General features: G+C 40.5%; 1 protein-coding gene across 1 annotated transcript in view; it reads right to left on the reverse strand.

Annotated features, from left to right (window-relative positions):
- The window catches only part of GRHL2 (grainyhead like transcription factor 2), a 119,678-nt gene that overhangs the window by 18,677 nt on the left and 76,257 nt on the right, over positions 1-24,744 (reverse strand). The window contains exons 9-12 of the mRNA XM_007465739.1: positions 22,299-22,457; positions 11,248-11,335; positions 10,614-10,753; positions 5,940-5,971 (exon numbers count right to left, since the gene is read on the reverse strand). Coding sequence (XP_007465801.1) covers positions 5,940-5,971; positions 10,614-10,753; positions 11,248-11,335; positions 22,299-22,457 — 419 coding nt within the window. The remainder of the gene's footprint in view (positions 1-5,939; positions 5,972-10,613; positions 10,754-11,247; positions 11,336-22,298; positions 22,458-24,744) is intronic.

Here is a 24,744-nt window from a genome sequence, read left to right on the forward strand (position 1 = left end):
ATATATATATATATATATATATATATATATATATATATATATATATATATAATCTTATTGAAGGTATTGGACACTACTGTTGAGTCAGCCAGAACCTGAGAGCTGAGATCTCAGAGGAGAAAAATTCGAGAGGTGAGCTGATAGTCAGTGGGCCACTTTCCTCTCGAAGCATTTGCCATTTCTCAGCTGGGAGTAGAGGATGGTGATCTCAGCAGAGGCACATACTTAAGGGCAAAGAAGTCTGCACAGCTTTTGGCAATCTTATGGTGTTAGAGAAACAGAAATTGGTGTTTAGGGCTGCAAAGCTATTCAGGACTAATAGGAAAACTTCCAGAGAGTAGAGAAGCACAGAGAAGTAAGCCAGACACTGCAGTATTCCTTCCCAGGTATTTGCCAAGTTTTTAAGCTGCACAGGATAAGAGAGTAAGAAGTTAAGCAGAAAGCCCTTGAAACTCATAGAGGAGGCTTGGGTAGTCTCCCCATGCTAAGGAGACAAAATTGAACTTCAAGCTCCATGAAGGAGAAAGACCCATAGAAAGTCCCTCAATGGCACAGTCTAGGAGTTAGGATGAATTAGAGGTCATCTGAGGTTAAAATAAACTGCAACCCAGCTTTGGGTCAGTTCTGTCCCTGACTCAGTTATGGTGATCTGTTAACTAAGGCTACATATCAGAGGATAGGGAAAACCTTCATAAGGAAAAATATGGTCATCCAGAGCCCCCAAAATTTTTATGTATATTGTGCATCATTCAATGATTATCTAATATTAAACAGGACCAAGGGAAAAACATACAACAGAAACAGACCCAGATAACATACTTATAGCACAGTTATTATTATGTTCATGAAAATAAATGATGACATTTAGAATTGAAGTTTATTAAAATAAACCAATTAAGTGGAAGTCCTAGAACTAAAAAGTGCAATAATTGAAATTAATAACTCAATAGATGGGTTTAGTATACTGGACCTAGCAGAAGAGAGGATTTAAGAGTTAGGTCAATAGAAAATATCCAGGCTGGAGCATGGTGAGTAAAGAAGATAGACAGTTTAGAAAAGAACACAAAAAACATAGGGACAGAATAAAAAACTAATACACATTTAGAGTCTCAAAGGAGTGTGGAGAGAACAGGGAAGAGCACTATTTGAAGAGATAACAGCCAAGAATGTTCCAAAACTGATGAAAGACATCAACCCACAGATTCAATGAGTGGTATAAAATACCACGCAGGGGGAAAAAGAAAGTACAAAGAAGACCCACATGTAGAAACATCATAAAAAAAAATTTGAAAACCTGAGAGAAAGAGAAAAATTTTAAAGCAGTCTTTCCCAAATGAAAGAAAAAAGAAAGGGAGGAAGGAAGGAAGGAAGGAAGGAAGGAAGGAAAGGAAGGAAGGGAGGGAAGAAAGAAAAGATTACATTTTAAATAGCAACAATAAGACAGCTGACTTCTCAACAAAAAATGATGGAAACCAAAACTGAAAGAAAGTAACTGCCAACCTGGAATTTGATACCTAACAGAAATACCCTAGAAAAGTGATTACAAAATAAAAACATTTACAACAAATAAACAAATATGAGAGAATTCTTTGCCAAAAGTTCCACAACAAAAGAATTATTAAACAGAATTCTTCTGGCAATAGGAAAAGGATCCCATGTGTAACAATCACTTTGCTATACACTAGGAATTAACACAACATTGTAAATCAACTATACCTCAATTAAAAAAAAAAAAAATAGGAAAAGGATCCCAAAGAGAAACAGAGAAATAAAGGAAGGAATGAAGAGCAACGGAGAGGGCAAATGTAGGTTAAATTTATAAAAGAAGGCAAAGCTTAGTTCTAAGAGTCTTTAGTTCAAATCTTCTAATTTGCAAAATGGCTAACTAGTATACAAGCAAGAATAACTGGTACTAATGTAAGAAACTGATAAAAATCTGCTACTCTGAGGGATGGTAAACATGATTTTCATTTCCTTAAATATTTTCTAAAAACCTTCCTTGTATATCTGATGCAGATTTGAGTATTACTGGGTGGATTTTTTAACTGCAATATCTAACAGTAAAAATAAAAATACATCAATTGAAAAGGGGGTGGGCCTGGAAATTCCCCAGTGGTCCAGTGGTTAAAACGGTGCTTTCACTGCCGTGGGCCTGGGTTCAATCCCTGGTCAGGGAACTAAGATCCCACATGCTGAGCAGTGTGGCCAAAAAAAAAAAGAAAAGAAAAGAAAGAAAGAAAAGGGGGTGAGCTTCTTACAAGTGCATGTGAATCAATAATTATCTTGAAATAAAAGGTTTGATTAAAAACAGACATGAGGATGCCCAAATTTGCCAAGAATCCCTGTGCCCCAAATGCAGTGCAGAAGCCACAGAGCTGCTAGACTTGAGGGGACCTCACAATAGACTGGAACGGGGGACACCTCTGTGGGGACCAGTGTGGACAGAGGATTAAGGCAAGAATGGTTTTCCAGGAACTAGAGGTCAGATGGAGATGGATACCAGATCCCCAGAAATAATGGAAATAGAATTTCTCATCATGCATGATATTTGCATATCAATTTAAATACTGTTTCAGGGAGCATAAGGCCCTTCCCTCTTCCCCATGAGAGCCATTCATGAATCCCTGGTTAAGGGCTCAGCTCTACAGAAAATTCTTTTTGTCTGGTTTTTCTTTCCATTTTTCTTCATCTTCCTCTCTCCCATTTCTCAATGAAGTATCATTTATTTAGGGCCTGAAAAGGAACCTTGGCAACAATAATAGCTCTGTTTTTTTGAGAGCATCTTCCATGTGTCAGGGCATTTTACGTATTAATGCTCCTAATAATTCTAGCAGGTAGGTATTAATATTTGCTATTTTTAGATGAGGGAACTGAGGCCCCAAAAGGTTGTTATCTTAAGTTACACAGCTTGTAAGATCAATGCAAGACTCAAATCATGGCTGACTGGCTCTAGAGCAGTGGTTCTCAAACACTGTGTGCATTAGAATCACCTGGGGACTTTAAAAAGGTCTCCATGCCTGAGCTGCACCCATCTGCCAATTAAGTCACAATCCCCGGAGACGGTCCCTGTATGTGAGTATTTTTTTTACCTCCCCAGCTTGATTCTGATATGCAGCGAGAGACCTGCTGCTCAGAGATGGTGTCCAAAAGCCTCTGTATCTGTTGTAGCCCCTGCCTAGGAAACAAGCCTGCATGGGGTCTGTAATCCCCAAATTCAGCACCACAAGTCACCCCAAATACTTATCACTAGACAGGGAGGCAGGAGCAAACAGGTGTTCCTTTCTTGTGTTTAGTTTAGGTACTTAGCTGATGGTGGCTCCCCATCCCACCTCATCCGAATTTTCTCTAGTTTCTCTCTTTAACTGCGCTCAGGTTTGCTGGCACTTCAGGCCAAAAAGCTCTCCTCCTCACGAACAAGTCCGTGTCTGGCCACAACTCTGGCTTCGGAGTAGTTGGGAGAGGGCCCTGGCGCGCCTGGGCAGGCTGCGCCCTCCAGCTGGTGGCTGCCTGAAGGACGCTCTCCAACACTCAGTTAGATGCTTTAATACTAACTGATTTATGCCTGGCAGGGAGAGAGAAGAACTGGCCAGCCAGTCCTGAGCCGATGAAGGCTAAGCGAATGCCCATGAAGGTGGTTCTCCCCGGGGCTCGGTGAACTGAGCCCCTCCGCCAGGAACACTCTCCCAGGCTTGTCACAACCTGGGTCCGAAAATCCAAACGGTGTGCCTTTGTCAAGGCCAGAGAGCCGTCACGATGAGGGCCTGTCTCTGGATGATTCCTTGGCAGCCACAGATCAAGAATTATGAGGGTTAGGTGATGGGGCGTGATGGCTAAAGGCAGGCGAGGGGAGTGCAGCTTGACCCAGGTTCAAATCCTGCCTCTATCACTCACCAGCTGTGCGGCTTAGAAGTTTCCTGATCTTTTGAAGTTTCAGTTTTACTCATTATAAAGTGGAAGTAAGTATAGCATCTTCCCTGTGGGAATTTTGGAAGAGTCCAATAAAATAATCCATATAAAGCACTTAGGACAGTGCCTAGCCAAAGTATCCAGTGAATGTTGATTACCACTTTTACATGTAACAATAGCCAAAGTACCTACTATGTGTTAACACTGGGCTCCAATCGAACTCTAATTAGAAGATGGTTAAGAGTAAGAGCCTTGGGCCTCAGGCCTCAAGATTCTGCAACAAAGGAGAGGAATTGTTACAGAGAGGCCAGGCCAAAAGAGGTAAAAGTAGGTCAATTAGCCACCTAAATGTTGCCGACTTGCAAGGAAGGACAGTTAGGCTGAGGCAGATTCACAAGCGCAGCCTGCACACGCAAGAGCATTTACGTCCCAGGCATCTCTTATTCATAACACTCGATTTTCTCACAAGAGATCCTACAGATCGTCTTATACAAAATCCTCATTTTACGATGGAGGACACCGAAGCCCAGAGGTCAGGGAGGTGGCCCCAGGCTTCACACTGGTGAGCGGCAGCCCGGGAGTAGAACGCGGGCTTCCTCGGCTCAGGGTCAACGTTCTTTCCATGACACCACCCCGTCCTTTGTAAACTATGTGAACAACAGATCACAACTGCTTGTGCTAAGCGTTTCTGTTCATTCCCACCACGGGAATATGTTGCCTCTGTACCAAGACAAAAAGAACAATCTAATTATGTATTTAGAAAATTTGGAACTCGGAATTTAGAGGTCAAATCCTGGACAAGGCTCTGTTCCTAACCAACTAGGGAATTATTAGGCTCTTTTGAGATTCTCTATCCTTTAGAGGGTGGCACACTTTTTCCGTAAAGTAAATATTTAGGCTTTCCAGGCTAGATGGACGGTCTCTGCTGCAACTACCGCAGCGTCTCTGTACTCAGCTCTGCTGTGGTGGCACCAAGACAGCCAGAGACAAGACACGAAGGCATTAATGCGACTGTATTCCAATTAAGCTTCATTTATGGGCACTTGCATCTCATAATTTTCAAGTGTCATGCAATATTATTCTTCTTTGGGATTTTTTCAACCATTTTAAAATGTTTGCAGACAGTACAAAAAGTAGTGGGCCTTGATTTGGCCCTTAGGCTATAGTTCCCTGAGCTCTGCTCTAGGAAATGAGCTTAAGAATATCTGCTCCACTTACTTCACTTTGAAATGTTTTACGAGTAAATATGTTAATTGCATAGGGAAGAATAGGGAAGCCCTGGTTTGACTATAGTTTGAAAAACCAGTGATCTAGAGAGTTTAGTTATACACATGTAATTAATGCAAACTAAGACTTTAGTTGTATATAAGTAATGTTATGTAGATGAAAAATGAACGTAGTTCTAGATTGCTTTAAGAGAAAAACAGTATCCAGGTCATAAGAAGAAATTATCCCAATATAATCTCCAACTCATGTGGTTCAGAACATGTGTATTTCTGAGAGCCAGCTTTACAGAGACTATTAACAAATCCGGTGGTACCCCCTGGAGGGGGAATTAAGATGTTGAGAGGTAAAACTATGTTTGAATGAGGAGGAAAGGTTGAGACTTATCCAGAGAGCAGAAATAGAGCTAATGGGTCAAAAGAAGACAGACATCAGTTCAACAGACAAACTTCCTGGAGCTGGAACTGGCCAACAGTATCGTGAGCTATATCTCATACAGTGAGAATATTCAGAATATTCCCATCACTGGGAACATTCAAGTAGAAGCCGGCTGGCCACCTATCAGGGATGCAGTATATTGTGCCTAGAAGACATTGCCTAGCAGTATATTGTGCTACATCTGCCTGGAAGGAGAATGGTACTCCCCAGCCTTCTTCCAGACAATCCCCAGAGTCAAGCCTTTCCTAGCTCTGAGTCTGGAGGCTGAGCAGACATTCTCACTCCCTGCCCCATTACCCTGTGCTTGGAAACCCATTTCTACTGACATGAACGGACTTTGGGTGCTTGAGTGAAAAGACCGAGTGTCTTACCCTTCTCGTTCATCATCCGTGTTGTAATACACCTGTGGAACAAAACAACAGGCTTACTGTAGGTTGGACACAAGAAATGGAAATATATTACATGATGCACAGACTTTCCCAAGGCATTACACTGTCTCAAAAAAGACAAAAGACAAATCTGTTTAATGATGCTGCACATGTGTGTCTGAGGAGATACAAATTTAGCCTCTTCACAGTCTCCCTAGGGTTAATTCTTAGAGTTTAATGAACTAAAATTGGAAATCAGATTACCTATAGCCCTAAGCCAAATCTTGCTTTTGACCTTAAGGAAATATTTTAGCAAGATCTAAAAATCATTGTTTACAAAGGCCTTGGAGCAGGGCCTGTGAGTAACCAATCCCATCCAGTCCACAGGAGAGCTGACTCCAGACAGAGTGCTTTGGAGAAGGGAGCGGAACAGGAAGTCCCCACGGCAGTAACCCCAGGCCTCTGTTTTTTCCCCAAAGGGACCTGGGTTACCCTGGCATCCCACGACCACAAAACTCTAGGAGTCAACTACCCTCAGGCCAGGAAAGGTCATTTACCCTCAGGCCAGGAAAGGTCATTTAGCTCTAGGGCAGAAGGAAAAGAGACTTCTTTTGGTGGCCAGCATGGCAGCAGGCAGAACCAGATTGAAAGACATTATGAAGCATCCTTATTTTACGCAACTCTGGAAATCCAGAGGGTATCTGCTATGTATGTTAAGTCCTCTTCATCCAATTATTTATGACAATTAATTGTGGGCCTTTTGTGAGCTTTAACTATGTGCTGCAGGACCATTTCCAAAAGACAATCCTTCATTTGGGTGAAGGATGAAACTCAAGTTAGTATCCAACATTCACACATTAACTTCAAAGTCACCTCTGGCTCTAGTCCATTTCTTCACTGTCCCTGCTGCAGCCACCTGGGAGAGAAACAGCTGTGTCTAGACTGACACTCTCCGTGGAAACTTTCTCAAAGGCTCGTGGCAGTTCCTGGGATGCTGCCAAACCCAAACTTAGTTATATAACAAAACTGGTTACCTGGAACTCTTTGGGAATGAGTCATTCTAGACATTAGCTCGGATTTCCACAGGGAACTTTTTCCTCTTAAACTTTTTAATGTCTATGGTTGTACTGTATACTTTGTTTCTTCTTAAACAGAGAACAATGAAGGTAACACGTTTCCTCCCCAGACCTCAAGTTTCAGTGTGGCATCAGAGCACTGGGATGTGCTAGTAATGGGACTGTCTATTTAGATGCATATAGAGTGGCCCACATAAGCAAGGGAGCCTGAGCCATAGCCCTGGACACACAACTGGATTTGGAGGAAAAGTTCCTGATGTTGGCTTGTCTTTTGCTGGTTTCTTTAAACGTGGCATAATACATCCACCCTGCTGCACCATCCTGGTAGGGTAATGGACAGCTCTCTGCAAAGGGGACTGGTGACCCAAAGCTGGAAGCAGCCTTCTCTGAAGTGTCCTCCTGGCCTCCTGAGCAGCCTCTGCTGCACCGTCCCTATCACCTCCTTGCACTGTCATTTCTCCTCCTCGCATGTAATGACCCACTGTTTCTTCCTTGTTGGCTGTAGGGCTTATTGCACAAATTTAATTTTTAGACAGTGTTTCTCAAACTTTAGAGTGCATAAAAACTATCTGGAGAACTTCTCATAAATGCAAATTCCCAGAGTCCCCCTTCAGAGATTTTAATTTGAAAGGCCTGGAATGGAACTTGGGAACCTGCGTTCTTATCAAGAATGCCTATACTTCCCTGGTGGCGCGGTGATTGGGAGTCCGCCTGCCGGTGCAGGGGACATGGGTTCGTGCCCTGGTCCTGGAGGGTCCCACGTGCCGTGGAGCGGCTGGGCCCGTGAGCCGTGGCCGCTGGGACTCCGTGTCCGGAGTCTGTGCTCCGCAACGGGAGATGCCACAACGGTGAGAGGTCCGCGGATGGCAAAAAAAAAAAGAATGCCTATGATCTGGGGGGTCGAGGGTTTACAAGCCACAAGTGGGGAGACGGTTCTTAAGGGTGTGAGGGAGGAATGATGTCCTCCCTGTGTTCAGGTGCCTTGAGGAAGGTTCATACCTGCCAAGTACATGTTATCCAGTGGGATGATGCCTCTGCCTCCCACAATTTCTCCCAAGCTCCCCTTGTCACTTCTTTATAAAGGCATTCCCGACAGAAGCCACAGTGCCTATCAGGACTTCAGTGTGAGGAGAGGGAGACTGAAGATCTTCACAGAGCCTGCACGTTGGGTTCATGCCCTCATATGAGGTTTTGATAACCGTCTGGTGAATGTACCAACCCACAAGTGAATCAGTGAGATAATGAGGGAGCAGGGGACATGTGGGCTGAGAGTGAAAAGCCTGCTCCCCAGGCCACGTGACCATAGCTGAGGTCCCTTCAGCGTGGCTCGGAGTGCTCACCGACCATGAAAGCTAAACAGCTGCTTGCTCCGCAGTTGTGCAGGGCTGCCGCGTGGTTGATTTTACCAGGCTCACGCCTGCAATGGGTACCACGGCCCTTCCTCCCGTACCCGCCCCTGCTCCCTTATGGGAAAACTGGCCCAGCTTTTGATCTGCCACAACTGGCTCTCATTTTGCCTGTCAAAGTCAGCCAAGCCCTGTCCCTTGCCCACTTCTCACGCCACGGCACTGCCCTCTTCCCTCCTGCCTCTGGACCCATCTCCCAAGGCTCCCAGCTTTTCTAAGAAAAGGCAGCCTTTAAAGTTCCAGCCAGCTACACAGTAGGCGCTCCTTTCCTTCGGCCAAGCAAGTTGATCAACCACAGGACATTCACCCATTGTTCTAGAGCACAGAAGAGTGTGTTCCTTTGCTGCCTGAAGCCCAGGCAGGCTCCCTAACTGAGCCCCTTAACTCTGACTCCAAGGCCACAGGGGAAGCCTGAGGCTCTTTAAGAACAGCCCCAGACAGCAGGACTTAACTTCGCAATGCCCCAGGGGACGCTGATTGGGCTGCTTTGCAAATTGCTGCAACCAACCAAGGTAAAGGCTACACTTTCCTTCTGATTCAGCCACAGGCTAGGAGCCCAGCTCAGGACACGGAGGGAGCAAGTGAGGCCAGAGGACTGACTGTCACAAGCAGTCAGATTTGGTCACTTTTCCTCTTAGGATTCATTTACAGCTTTGTGTATTTCAGAGAAATCTTGCCAAGAGAACAGGTCAGGCTGTCAGTTTTGACACCAGGCTGAAGCCAGAATCACAACAGTAAATAATAAGAGCAATTTAACTCAATTTTCCCCTCTCTCCTGGAAGGTGTGGACACCTAGCTTCAAAAAATCCCATGTATTTACAAAGACTGTAAATACACAAATCACCATCATGTTCTTGGGAATTAAAAAATAATAAAGATAGGTGCTGGCTCTCATAGCTTAATAAATCATAATATTCTTCCTCTCTTCTTTGTGTCCTTTTCCTATCAAACAAGTAAGACAAGATGGGAATGCTAAATTTTAGTGGAATGCACTCTAAGAAAAAACTATGGGTATTTTGTTGCCATGTTGTGTCAAAAACAGCAACTTTTTAAAAAAGCCCTGGTTGTACAACTGCTTTGTCTCATACACAAAATATTCTTCAGAAAGAGAAAGTTAAGCTGATAATGATTTCTGCTCCTAGACTAAGGTCAATTCTAATGAGTGTCTGAACACTTAGAATGGAAGAAAAACTGGAATGTGTCATTATGCACCTATTTCTCAACAGACCTTTCCTCAGAGGACTCTGAGTTTAAAAGAAAACTAATCAATACAAGAGTCGCTAAACCCAACTGGTTCGGTGAAAGACAATTCTGGCTAACACGGGGGAAGTAATTATCTCACACAATTTTAATTCATAATATAAAATAAATAATACTAAAGACATTACAAAAAGTCATCCATCTCCTAGCCCTACTCATCAAGTATTACAATTTGTCTTGTTCAAATTCAGGTATATATTTGGAATCACAGTATAGATACAAATGGCTATTGTACTTTTTTCCCCTCTGAACATTATCATAATGAGTTCCTATGTTGCTACATAGTTTTCATAATTATAATTTTAGTGGCTGCATAACAGTTCATCAACTGGAGCTACCATAATGAGTGAATTATTGGATCTTTATATTATAATAATATTTCTATAATTTCACTTATAGATATACCTAGAAGACAGGAACTTTTTTTAAAAGGCTTGTCTACAATCTCATTTTTCTCTTGGTGTGCAATTATTTACCTATTCAATGGAAACTGTTAATTTACTAAGGGGAAAATTGTTGATAGATTTTTATTTAATCAAAGAATTTTTCCTCTTGGGCAACTTTCGAAAGTTATGGGTGCAGTTCAACTTCCCACCATTAGATGGAGCTCCATCGCATCAGGTGGCTCCCACATGACAAAACTAACAAAACAAAACTTTTCTTACAGGTTATCAGCCTTCTTACTTTCTTCCTCTTTCATGGCTTTGTCAACACTTCGAGATTATCAGCTCACTCTCACCTTCCCCTTAGTAAGGTGGTTTCCTCTCCTGAGACATTCCTTTCTATAAAATTCCATTTTCTGTAGGGAACAGCTGACTTTTTGTTGAATTCACGGGTTTTATTTTTAAGATCGACAGTGCCTGAAGTGATGCTGTCTTAAGGCTCTACCAGCCCAGTGAATGGACGGCAGGCGGATGTTAGCAGGGAGGCCATACCTGTCCTGCCCTCTGCAGGTTTGCAAAGTGGACATCGGGTATGAAGAGGACGGGCTGGGAGTGCAGGTCAGGCATTGCCTTGAAGTAGGTGATGTCGCTCTTCTTCTGCAACGGAATCGCCGCCAACTTTCCATCAGAGGCTGGACACAATCACAAAACCCATAAGTGAGAGGGCTGTGAATGACTAAGAACTCTCACCTGTAAGATCTACTCTTAGCTAAAGTTCATGATTGCCTCCTGTGAAGCTTCCCAAACGCCATAGATGTGAACACACTTTAAAAGCCTCCCCTCTCCCAATCACCAAACCAGCAGGAAGAGTGTGGACTTGGCGTGAGCACTCCTGAGGGGGAGCTCCGGTCCCCTCTTGCCCTCCTGCCCCTCTCTGCGCCCTAGATTCCTTGTCTGGAGAAGGAGGAGGTTGGTCTCCTTGACATTAGAAAATCCCTCCTAGTGCGAACATTGTGATCATGTGATTCTATTTACTTTTAACAGGGACAGTTCGCCCCTTCTCCACTGCTAGGGAAAAGCAAGCCATCCCTTGCATGTCCATAGTTTACCCGCAACCCACTTCTTTTCACCCATTCCCCAGTGGACCTAGCCTAGACAAAGCCTACCCCTTCGCAGCCACACTCACAGTTGTTGCACTGGGTTTGGGAGGCCTGGCCTTTCCCCTTCTTCCTGTTCTGCTTCCTCTCTTCGTCTCGGATTTTTCTTTCTGCTCCCTGACAGGGAAAAACAAATGCAGACAATGCTAGGCATGTTACCAGAGCAACCGTCTGCACACAAGCCACAGGGATAAGAAACAAAATGTGCGGAGGAGGGCCAGGCAGCCCCGTTTCCATCCTCTGGCGAGGTCAGGCCTCCACTCTGAAGGCTGAGACTGCTCCTTAGTTTACAAGTACATTGTTGACCTCCAAGGGATCCCACTCTTCCCAGAGTTCCCCCTGTTCCCTATTGCAGTGAAGCCGGTTAAGTAATTTTACTAATTGTAATAAAATGTTGTAGGATGAAGCATCAGCTCGTTAACGTCATTCCTGGGCACGGAGGGGGGGCATTAAAGTTGAGCGCGAATTCCCTATAAAATTTTTCCTTTGCTCGTTGGTATGGAACTATAAAAAGTCATTACAGTAGAGGAAATGAGGGAGGGCATAAGTAAACTACAGAGGATTTAAGATCATTTTGTACATACAAGTATGATCTGGGGTTTTGTCTTAATATGTTCATATGCTCTTGGAGATGGTGCTCATCTGACCGAATAGAAAAGAGGCTGGTCTATTCGCCTCCTTTTTGCTCCTCTGCTCCTTGTATTTTGACTTTTTCATTGGCTTCTCTTGCCAAATCCATCTGACTTAACCAGTTGACTGTCACATTATGTCTCTTGCCTTCTTGGCCTTCCATGATTCTTTGAATATCTTCTCTTTCTGGTCAGCTTTGCTAACTCGTTTTCCTCTTCTCACTCCCCAAACACAGACATTCCAACACAGTTTCCTTTTCTTTTCTCTCTCTCCATTCTTATGACAGAAGAATTCATCTACACCCATATTTCCATGATGCTCTAGACAGGTGACATCCAGATACACACTCCCAGCCTAGACTCCTCCCCTAGGTTTCAGATCTGCATTTACTGGTCCTGCCCTTCGTGGCAGCTATTTAAGGAATAGTAAAGTAAGGACTGGCCAGCAACCTCTACCCCTAGAAACTGCCCCCAAGTTATCACACACTAAAGAGATAGATTTGAGAGTATACAACTTACTCCTTCTGTTAAACACACAAACAAATCGATTAAAAAGCAAAGGACAAGGGGACTTCCCTGGTGGCGTAGTGGTTAAGAATCCGCCTGCCAATGCAGGGGACACGGGTTCAAGCCCTGGTCAGGGAAGATCCCACATGCTGCAGAGTAAATAAGCCCATGCGCCACAACTACTGAGCCCGTGCGCCCAGAGCTGCTGCTCCACAACAAGAGAAGCCACTGCAATGAGAAGCCCACACACTCTTGCAATGAAGAGTAGCCCCCACTTGCTGCAACTAGAGAAAGCCCACGCGCAGCACTGAAGGCCCAACGCAGCCAAAAAAAAAAAAAAAAAAAAATTTATTTTAAAAAGAGGCAAAGGACAAATTGGTGAAAATACTTGCAATAAAATATCATATAAAGTGTTAAATCATTAATATATAAATAATGATTCAAATGAAAAAAATAACTAACAAACCAATAAAGAAATAGACAAGAGCCATGAAATAGGCAATTCACAGAAAAGGACACACAAATGGTTTGAATTAAAACACTGAAATATAGAGTTTGCTTATCAAATTGGCTTTTTATCTTTTTTTTTTTTTTTTTTTTTTTTTTTTTTTTTTGCGATAGGGGAGCCTCTCACTGTTGTGGCCTCTCCCGCTGCGGAGCACAGGCTCCGGATGCACAGGCTCAGCGGCCATGGCTCACGGGCCCAGCCGCTCCACGGCATGTGGGATCCTCCTGGACCGGGGCACGAACCCGCGTCCCCTGCATCGGCAGGCGGACTCCCAACCACTGCACCACCAGTGAAGCCCCAAATTGGCTTTTTTAAAAAAAAAGTTGATTCCCAATTCTGGCCAAAGTAAGGCCATGACACAACAGGGATGTATGGTCAATCACGGTATCCATCATGGCTTTAGAGCTAATTCTTGAAGAATGAGTGATTACAGCTAATCCTGATGGCGCACTTCCTCTGTGGCAGGTGAGTTCTAAGAGCTTTACATAGGTAAGATTTGGATAGTTATAATAGTTTCATCAGACATTTTAAATACGCATCTTTATGCCAAAAAACTTCTTTCTACCAAAAGGGAGTAATTATTTCACAGTGCTTCAAGTTTTGAATTGTCACTGATGTTTATAAACCATAGAAATCCATAGACAGAGGGAGAAAAAATATAGAAATATTTCCTTTGCAAGTCTCTTCAAGATATACTAAGGCTTTGTAGAGTTTTTTGCCTAGATAACGTATAATGTTTTCAGAAAATAAAGTGTTAAATGCACAAACATGACTTTGTTCAAATGGGTGTGAAATATAAGCAAAAGGCCCCTATTATTCATTTTTATTGTGTCCAAGTAAGACATTTTTCTCTGTATTTGAAAGTCTGTACAATATGGTATTTAATGTAAGTAGAAATATGGAAATTCTTCTATATAAATTACAACTCACCAAAGACACATCCCAAGGTTTGTCAAGCAATTTTATTTTTAAATTGGTGTTTTATTTTGTACAATTGCTATGAGAAAAAGGTCTGAAATTAATCTGTTTCAGGATTTATATATGTTCAATGTCAATTACTAGGAAATAGTCACCTGCTTATTATTTTACAGGTATTCTTTGATATGCCAAATCCAAAGGATTAACATAAAACATAGAGTAGCTCTCCATAGAGCCTAGTCCTAGTACCACATCTATGTAAGAAATTTCCTGCCCAGAAGGCTCAGATATCAGCACACCAAAACAATTCTGATAGTATCCAAACTTCAAGAGCCCCAGTTCTCATATCTAAAATAAGGCTTTGACTTCACAATGACCCAGGGCAGCTTTGATACATTCAATTAACATAGAGAAAGCATCCTTGAACATGACCTTCCAAGAATTCCTTTCCTTCCTTTGATTATTTGTGACGCAAAGCTTCTAGAAAATAATCTTTTCACTCTCATTAAAGCACAAAAAAGTCTAGTTCTTCCAGAATAGTATATTTTCTGCAAACATAAAATTTATCATTTGAAAATAAATTCCCCAACTTATATGTTCACTATGGAGTGTTAAATTTGAAAAAAGAAATATGCCTGAGGATTTCCTGACTATATTGTGATCACTTTTGCCACCTTTTGAGAGAGGATGGCTATCTTTATTATTTTATTTGACACTTAAATTGTTTCTCTTAAGTTTATTTTAAGAATGTGGCCTTCAATAAAATGGATAACCTGGAAGAAATGGATAAATTCTTAGAAATGCACAACCTTCCGAGACTGAACCAGGAAGAAATAGAAAATATGAACAGACCAATCACAAGCACTGAAATTGAAACTGTGATTTAAAATCTTCCAACAAACAAAAGCCCACGACCAGATGGCTTCACAGGCGAATTCTATCAAACATTTAGAGAAGAGCTAACACCTATCCTTCTCAAACTCTTCCAAAATATAGCAGAGGGAGGAACACTCCCCAACTCATTCTACAAGGCCACCATCACCCTGATTCCAAAACCAGACAAGGATGTCACAAAGAAAGAAAACTACAGGCCAATATCACTGATGAACATAGATGCAAAAATCCTCAACAAAATACTAGCAAACAGAACCCAACAACACATTAAAAGGATCATATACTATGATCAAGTGGGCTTTATTCCAGGAATGCAAGGATTCTTCAATGTACGCAAATCAATCAACCTGATACACCATATTAACAAATTGAAGGAGAAAAACCATATGATCATCTCAATAGATGCAGAGAAAGCTTTCGACAAAATTCAACACCCATTTATGATAAAAACTCTCCAGAAAGTAGGTGTAGAGGGAACTTTCCTCAATATAATAAAGGCCGTATATGACAAGCCCACAGCCAACATCATCCTCAATGGCGAAAAACTGAAAGCATTTCCACTAAGGTCAGGAACAAGACAAGGTTGCCCACTCTCACCACTCTTATTCAACATAGTTTTGGAAGTTTTAGCCACAGCAATCAGAGAAGAAAAGGAAATAAAAGGAATCCAAATCGGAAAAGAAGAAGTAAAGCTGTCACTGTTTGCAGATGACATGATACTATACATAGAGAATCCTAAAGATGCTACCAGAAAACTACTAGAGCTAATCAATGAATTTGGTAAAGTAGCAGGATACAAAATTAATGCACAGAAATCTCTGGCATTCCTATATACTAATGATGAAAAATCTGAAAGTGAAATCAAGAAAACACTCCCATTTACCATTGCAACAAAAAGAATAAAATATCTAGGAATAAACCTACCTAAGGAGACAAAAGACCTGTATGCAGAAAATTATAAGACACTGATGAAAGAAATTAAAGATGATACAAATAGATGGAGAGATATACCATGTTCTTGGATTGGAAGAATCAACATTGTGAAAATGACTCTACTACCCAAAGCAATCTACAGATTCAATGCAATCCCTATCAAACTACCACTGGCATTTTTCACAGAACTAGAACAAAAAATTTCACAATTTGTATGGAAACACCAAAGACCCCGAATAGCCAAAGCATTCTTGAGAAAGAAAAACGGAGCTGGAGGAATCGGGCTCCCTGACTTCAGACTATACTACAAAGCTACAGCAATCAAGACAGTATGGTACTGGCACAAAAACAGAAATATAGATCAGTGGAACAGGATAGAAAGCCCAGAGATAAACCCACGCACATATGGTCACATTATTTTTGATAACGGAGGCAAGAATATACAGTGGAGAAAGGACAGCCTCTTCAATAAGTGGTGCTGGGAAAACTGGACAGCTACATGTAAAAGAATGAAATTAGAACACTCCCTAACACCATACACAAAAATAAACTCAAAATGGATTAAAGACCTAAATGTAAGGCCAGACGCCATCAAACTCATAGAGGAAAACATAGAACACTCTATGACATAAATCACAGCAAGATCCTTTTTGACCCACCTCCTAGAGAAATGGAAATAAAAACAAAAACAAATGGGACCTAATGAAACTTCAAAGCTTTTGCACAGCAAAGGAAACCATAAACAAGACCAAAAGACAACCCTCAGAATGGGAGAAAATATTTGCAAATGAAGCAACTGACAAAGGATTAATCTCCAAAACAGATAAGCAACTCATGCAGCTCAACATCAAAAAAACAAACAACCTAATCCAAAATTGGCAGAAGACCTAAATAGATATTTCTCCAAAGAAGATATACAGATTGCCAACAAACACTTGAATGAATGTTCAGCATCATTAATCATTAGAGAAATGCAAATCAAAACTACAATGAGATATCATCTCACACCAGGCAGAATGGCCATCATCAAAAAATCTACAAACAGTAAATGCTGGAGAGGGTGTGGAGAAAAGGGAACGCTCTTGCACTGTTGGCGGGAATGTAAATTGATACAGCCACTATGGAGAACAGTACGGAGGTTCCTTAAAAAACTAAAAACAGAACTACCATACGACCCAGCCATCCCACTACTGGGCATACACCCTGAGAAAACCATAATTCAAAAAGAGTCATGTACCAAAATGTTCATTGCAGCTCTATTTACAATAGCCAGGACACGGAAGCAACCTAAGTGTCCATCAACAGATGAATGGATAAAGAAGATGTGGCACATATATACAATGGAATATTACTCAGCCATAAAAAGGAACGAAACTGAGTTATTTGTAGTGAGGTGGATGGACCTAGAGACTGTCATACAGAGTGAAGTAAGTCAGAAAGAGAAAAACAAATACCGTATGCTAACACATATATATGGAATCTAAAAAAAAAAAGGTCAGAAGAACCTAGGAGCAAGACGGGAATAAAGATGTGGACCTACTAGAGAATGGACTTGAGGATACGGGGAGGGGGAAGGGTAAGCTGAGACAAAGTGAGAGAGTGGCATGGACCTATATATACTACCAAACGTAGATAGCTAGTGGGAAGCAGCCGCATAGTACAGGGAGATCAGCTAGGTGGTTTGTGACCACCTAGAGGGGTGGGATAGGGAGGGTGGGAGGGAGGGAGATGCAAGAGGGAAGAGATATGGGTACATATGTATATGTATAACTGATTCACTTTGTTATAAAGCAGAAACTAACACACTATTGTAAAGCAATTATACTCCAATAAAGATGTTAAAAGTAAATAAATTAATTAAATAAATAAAAATAAGAGATAACTGAGGGGACCACCCAGAGGGGTGGGATAGGGAGGGTGGGAGGGAGACGCAAGAGAGAGGAGATATGGGGATGTATGTATATGTATAGCTGATTCACTTTGTTATAAAGCAGAAACTAACACACCACTGTAAAGCAATTATACTGCAATAAAGATATTTAAAAAAAAATAAAAAGAATGTGGCCTTAACCTATTTAAGTTGGCTAAGAAGGTAATTTGGAGGGATATCTTTAGCTTTTCATAATCTCCAACAGTCATTGTCTCCAAGATCATTCCAAACAAGAATTAATAAAGAGAAAAAAATTCTTAAGAGAATGTGGCTTTATTCTCAAGTTTTGAACAATATATAGTCGCTGTCTTCAGCAATATAATTCTTGTCTTTCAAAAGATAATGGAAGTAATTAAATACGGATATAAAGATATAGACATAAGTATTGATATAGGTACAGCCATATAGCAGATGCTGAATTTTTAAATTCATAAACATATATTTTAATAGAAGTATCATAATATCAAAAAAAGGTAGAGAAGGACTTTATCTTCATCTGCAATCTCACAGGTGCATTAATTAGAAATCAAGCTGGGGAACTATAAATAGTGCAGAATACCATCTGTTTAAAACTCTAGACTGGGACTGGGAAATTTACAGTTTTAAATGGAATAGCTCTTAATTCTTTTGCTTTAGAGGATAATTCAAATTAATCATTTGCATTTACACACCCATTTGAAAAGTGCAAGAATTAAACTTTTTCTCTTTTTAATTTCCCAGGAGTGAGTTTTGCCTGGATTTTGAAATCAGAGCTACAAATATGATGACAAATTATAGCAAAAAAAGTTTGTTTCCAGCTTATCAGAAAAATTAATAGCAGTTAAGGTTAATACACCCTGCTTGTCCCATGAGATTTCTTCCTTATGAGTTTCCTAACACTCAACATTGGGAAACGTAAACTAAAAACTACCCACTAGAAACTCTTTGCGTCACGAGTTTCTTAGAGTCCCTCTCATTCTAGGGCATAGGTGAACAACAATACAACTCTCTCTATGTATTCTGCATTTTTGCTTTGTTTTGATTTTTAGTATTCATGACCTCAACACTTGAAAAAAAATAATTATATGAGTATCCCTTAAGCCCTCTCTTTCCTACTTTCAATTCCAGCTATGACATAAAGGTAAATGGATTGCCCAGGGCCTCCATTCAGTCCTTCCCTCCCTTTCTCCTCGATCCTAATCTTTCTCGTCCCTTCCAAGAAGGAGATTCACTGAGGGAGATTCTACCATCTCCCTTGAAACTTCTGGAATAAAATAAGGAATTCAAATTGTTTAAACGTTCTCCCACGTGTAGTTTAAAAATTCCATGTTGTACGTCATTTGAAAATGCTTCCTTAATGCTTAATATGCTGAATTAAAGATATAAGGAGTATGAGTTTGGAGTCAGATGTGGATGTGCATCCAGCTCCGTGTGACTCTGGCGAGTTACTTGTGCTCGCTGGCAGTTTTCTCTTCTACACAACAACCGTGTCTCACTGACTTAACTGTGTCTCCTCTGTATCGTGGGGGCTGCCTAACTGTCCCCGAGAGGGCTGTGCTGCTCTGACGAGTAGCACTAACTGAAGTCATTATGACCTGAAAGGCTATCGAGATTTTAGAGACACTGCTATGCCACATGTCCCTAAACTCAGTGCAGTTCTAGTTAACGTGTTTCCTTCTCTTTTCTCATGACCATCTCTGCCTCTGTTCACAGATGCCCACTTCTTCCTACTCTCTATCTCTGCTAAACTACAACTCGGACATTTCAATGGCAAGGTAGATCTTTGATCTACATCTGACTGTAGCACCTTTAAGAGTGCTGGCAATTCTGAATTAGCCATTAACCTCTTTTCCCCTTTCCTCCCCTCCCCCCGGGGCCTGTCTGAACTCACCCTTTTACATCCAGTTAACACCTATAAGCAGTTGCCAGCTTATTCTATTTTTCATATTCTCTCCCCACCCTACCCTACCCAATTTTTAAATAAGTGTACTATGCCTACACTGTCAGAACATATCACATTGCCATTACTGTCTTTCCCATCATTTAGAATTAGATCCAAGGTAAATATACACATAATGCTCACCATCAGTCCTTTTATCAATGTCTTTACAGTCATACTGGTGTCTAAAGCTTTAATAGATTCCTTAAGAAGAAATATTCCCTGGATTTTTTGATTTGTTTGTTCGTTGGTGGTTTTGTTTCTTTGTTTCATTTTGTTTTGCTTTTGCCTGTCATCTTTATAAGTGAAAGTCAGCTTGGCTGGATATAAAATCCTTGGCTCACATTTTCTTTATTTGATTACTTTAAATATCATTGTCTTCTGACAAGGTGTTGCTGTTGAAAAGTCTGATGATAAAAGTTTCCTTATAAATGACTCCTTATCTACTATAAAATAGATGGCTAATAGGGACCTACTGTGTAGCACAGGGAACTCTGCTCAGTGCTCTGTAGTAGCCTATATGAGAGTCGAGTCTGGAAAAGAGTGGATATATGCATGTGTATGGCTGATTCACCATACACATGCATATATCCAGGTGTTAGTTCCAGGTGCACAGTTCCAGTTCTGTGCACCTGGAACTAACACAACATTGTGAATCAACTATATACTCCAGTAAAAATTAGTTAAAATAAATGACTCATTGTCTATTTTATTTTTCTTAGATGCTCAAAGGATTTTTCTTTTTTAAAAGACACCAATTGTACTTGAACATCTGTTACCTTTTTTTTTAAATTAATTTATTTATTTTTGGCTGTGTTGGGTCTTCATTTCTGTGCAAGGGCTTTCTCTAGTTGTGGCAAGCGGGGACCACTCTTCATCACGGTGCGTGGGCCTCTCACTAGCGCGGCCTCTCTTGTTGCGGAGCACAGGCTCCAGACGCGCAGGCTCAGTAGTTGTGGCTCATGGGCCCAGTTGCTCTGTGGCACGTGGGATCTTCCCAGACCAGGGCTCGAACCCGTGTCCCCTGCATTAGCAGGCAGATTCTCAACCACTGCTCCACCAGGGAAGCCCTCAAAGAATATTTTTAAAGTCATCCTGGGTCAACTTTCCCAGATGCATGGTAGCCCATTTAAAAATGTGTACTTTTATTTTAAGTTTTCCTGATTTATCATTTTTAGCATTTCTTCTGTTCCATTGTTTTAGCTTTCTTCCTGAAAGACACATATTATATGTCTCTTGGATCGTCTTTACCTCTCTTCTATATCTATTATTTTCTCTTAATTGTTTCTCCATTTCTTCCGATTTTTTAAATTTTGCCCCTTTTCCAACTTGTATTTCTATTAAGGCATTCTCTTTTCTTATTTATTCACTCCTGTGTTGCTTGTAGTGTAGTCTTTTCTTCAGAGGTATTTTAATCTTTCACTTCTAAATTCTTTCCTGAATTCTACCATATCTCTTTTCAAATCATTCTGTTTTCCAAACACCTCATGGCTAAGTTTTTCAAACTGTGATTTATGTTGCTCTTTATAATTTCCATGATTTTGTTAATTTCAAAAAAAAATTTTTAAATTATGTTAATTTTAAGCCCATTTTTGGAACATTAGACTATAGGCTTCACCTGTTTTGTGGGCATGTCTTTCTGGCACGCATCCACTGTCCACAGGAAGTCAGTCTGATCTTAATTATTTTTTCCATGAGACTGTATGGGATTCAACTGTTTTTCTTTTCTGCCTGTCATTTCTAAAGTGAAATGAGAGAACTAGGATAATTCTTCTAGCTTCATGGCTCTCATGCTCCTGCTTCAGCTGTGTTCACAAAGTGATAAAAGAAAGTAGTCCTGTATTTCCTGCGATCTGCCTACTCTGTATCTTTTCCCCTCTTCCTTTTTATTTGGAACTTCTCTTTCCTTTGAACCTTTGTTTTTGTTTTTGTTCAACTCAACTTGGATTCTACTCCCAGCAGCCTCTTCTCAGAGCAGGATTTTATCCTACCAGGGAGCTTCAGTTTATAACTTTCCAGAGTTTATAGAGCCCAGACCACTTCAGTGTTCTGTCCCCTTGCACCCACCAGTAAACTGAAGTCTGTACAATCCATCCCCTCCCACCCTAGTTTCACATACTGTCCTCTGATGGCCCACTTCTCTCTCTGGTACCATGCGTCACTTTGGTAGGTTCCCTGTTCTTTGGTCATCAAGTGGGCCCACTACTTTCTCTCACGATGCCCAGGAGGGCATCGTGAGAGGAGGAAGGACAGGAGGAAGGACAGGTCTTGAAATTGTTGATGCTTGGTCCCATTCACATTTGGGATTTTGTAAGGGTCTCTTGTCACATAATCACGGGATTTTCATCTTTGCCATTTTAATTGCTCTGTCTTTTATGAGGGGTTTCAAGAAGATTCAAAAACTACATCTTCTGCTGAAGCATGTTTGCTAATGAACTTATTTTAGAGGTGCCATTTCCATTCCAAAAGGCTCTAGCTGAGACCCCATTTAACTCATAAATTAATAGCGGTTACATCGATATGTTCTGGGACAGGATCTATATATCCACTAAAAACAATCTATTATTTCAGTTATCTAACTGAATCAGACTCATAGCACAGTGCAATGTCAATCAGTCATTAAATTAGTGGTAGAATGATTGACTAAAAAAAAGAAATACAGTTGATTGATGACTCCCTAGATATCTAATAGGAACTGAGAATGAAAGATTACCACTCCCACTGTGATCGGTAAGTGATTATTTTGACACCACTAGACAAGAGAAAGTGACAAGGGGGAAATGTCATTAAAGTGATATCTAATAACAAAAATACCTTTATGACAAACTGTCATCTTTACTCACTTTGTCGCAGAAGACCTTGATCTGGCAATAAGCTCTATGAATGGGTTTATTGCTACGATTATTATAACTGTATGTATCAATCTGAATCATCAAAGGAAGTCCTTTCACTCCTTTTTGGGAGGAGAAATCTGTACTCAGGCAATTCACAGTGATGAAAATCTGAGGGAGGAAGAAAGAAAGGAAAAAGTTCACAAGTCACCATAAGAAAGATCTATTTTAAAAAAATGCATAAGCCTTAGACTTAAAGTCAAAATATTAAATAAACCTATAAGGACAACTGAAGAATATTTGGATATTCTCACATAAAAACTTATTAAACACATATAATATGATTTATTATATAATTTATAGTTATAAATTTGTAAAAATTTTTCTTTTATACTTAATCTCGAAACAGACAATTTAAATTAGTTCTCTTTAACTATATTAGCAAAGTCTTACTTATTTTTCAAACATGCATAAGTTAGCTGGGTAAAATGCTGTCTCCTCAATGTATTAAAGCTGTCACTTCTAATAATTATATCCATTTCTCTAATCTCTGACCTGTGAGATTAAAAAACAAAAAGAAAGCTACACACACCTTCCTTTGCACCTTATTGCACTGAAACATAGTTATTTGTTTACACATCTGTCTTTCCTATTTGTATGAGAGTATGAGACTTGAGACAATTTCTTATTATTTTTGTATTACTGGTACTTAATGTAGTGCCTGGCAGAGAATAAGCATTCAATAAACATCTGATGAATGAGGTCAACGAGTTTATCTAGAAAGCCCACTAGGTTGGCAGTCAAAAGCCCCAGGTTTTAGTCCCAACTCTAACATTAAGCAGAATTCAGGCAAGTCACTTCTTGTCTTTGGTTTTCAATTTTCCCTTTAAATCATTTTTAAGTCCCTCCCTGAAGAACAGAATATAAATACTAAGATACTTTCACGTTAGTGAAAAAGTAAAAGAAGGGCTGGCAGAGGTAAGACACAGAACAGGAGGAAGGACAGGTAGTAAAGTCACCAGCATCCTCATCTTACATAATGAGATAGCAAGAAAGACAACAAAAATGACATGAATCCGAAAAAATGGGAACTCAAGCAAATAATTAAAGATTATAGCACTGCCCAACAGAACTAAAAATAATAATTTTATTGCGAAATATTGGCAGGAATAGAAGGAGAATTACAAACGACTAAATTTATCCTCCTTTTCTATAGTGTGTAGATGTCATTTAAAGTTGATTTATCACGGACTAGGGATATGAGGACAGCACCTAGATTTATGTGGTAACTACATGGATAGTAAGAGGTAGTCTCTGGGAAAAAACAGGCATACTATATAATATCCTTGATAATATTTCCATTTAATACCATATGTATTACTTCTATTTAACAGAAAACTTTAAACTCACTGTTTCAAAATTGTAGTTATTTATCCTGAAAACCATTTCATTGGCTGTATTATCTGACTCTTGTTTTATTTCATCCCCTTGGAATTTTTATTCACCTTCAAACCCTTGACCTGAAGCCTTTCATATCACAGCAACACCCCAGAGAAGAACCCTGCAGAAAGCAAAGAGCCACTGCCATGAGCCGCATTTTAAAGGCCGTTCAAATTTCTGACCTAATTCATTTTAAGTCCTATGCCTGTAGACCTTTGGTAATTTATACAACCAGATCTCTCATTTTTAGTGCTATATCTATATAAAGATCATTTTAATCATTTAATTTTTGAGCCCCTTACTTGGCGACGAGAAACACATTAGCAAGGCACCACATCAATAGCAGTCAAGGCCAGATACAGGTTTCAATGACATGCTAATCACAACAACTATGGACACCATGCCACAGGATCTCACTTCTCCAGCTGCATCTGAAAATGAGTGCCTAAAGATGATCTAACATCGAATATGGTCATTTTATTCATTCATTTCTTTTATTCATTCACTCATTCATTCCTTCTATAAATATCAACACAAGTCCACAGTAGGTCAAACACAATATTAGAAACTGGGGATACAGAAGGAAGTAGATCCCAGCCTCGTGAAGCTGACAGTCCAAGGGGAAGGCCCGTGAGTAATCCAGCAACGACCAACACAGGGTGGTCAGGGCTCCCCTGAGAGAGATGAGTACAGAGGCCATGAGAACACAGAACAGAGCACTGAACTTGGAGGACACAAGTGAAATACAAAACCCACAGAGACACTGGGCTAATACCAGGGATTCCATAAATATCTGTTTATTATTTAGGAATGGTAAAGACAAAGAGTAACTACAGACGCAAATGTCAAATGATTTAGGAGAGCTGAGTGATGAAGACCACTCACAAAGAATACGCCATGTTTCTTATGCCTGTTTCTCCTACCGAACTTCCAGGGTAAAAGCAGACAGAAAATGCTGTCTGCTGCTCCTGGAGATGCCCCAACTGCAGAGAACATTCATTCATGCCACAGATATTTT

The sequence above is a fragment of the Lipotes vexillifer genome, unplaced genomic scaffold (genome assembly GCF_000442215.2).
Source record: "Lipotes vexillifer unplaced genomic scaffold, Lipotes_vexillifer_v1.1 scaffold10, whole genome shotgun sequence".
In the NCBI taxonomy this organism is placed as follows: domain Eukaryota; kingdom Metazoa; phylum Chordata; class Mammalia; order Artiodactyla; family Lipotidae; genus Lipotes; species Lipotes vexillifer.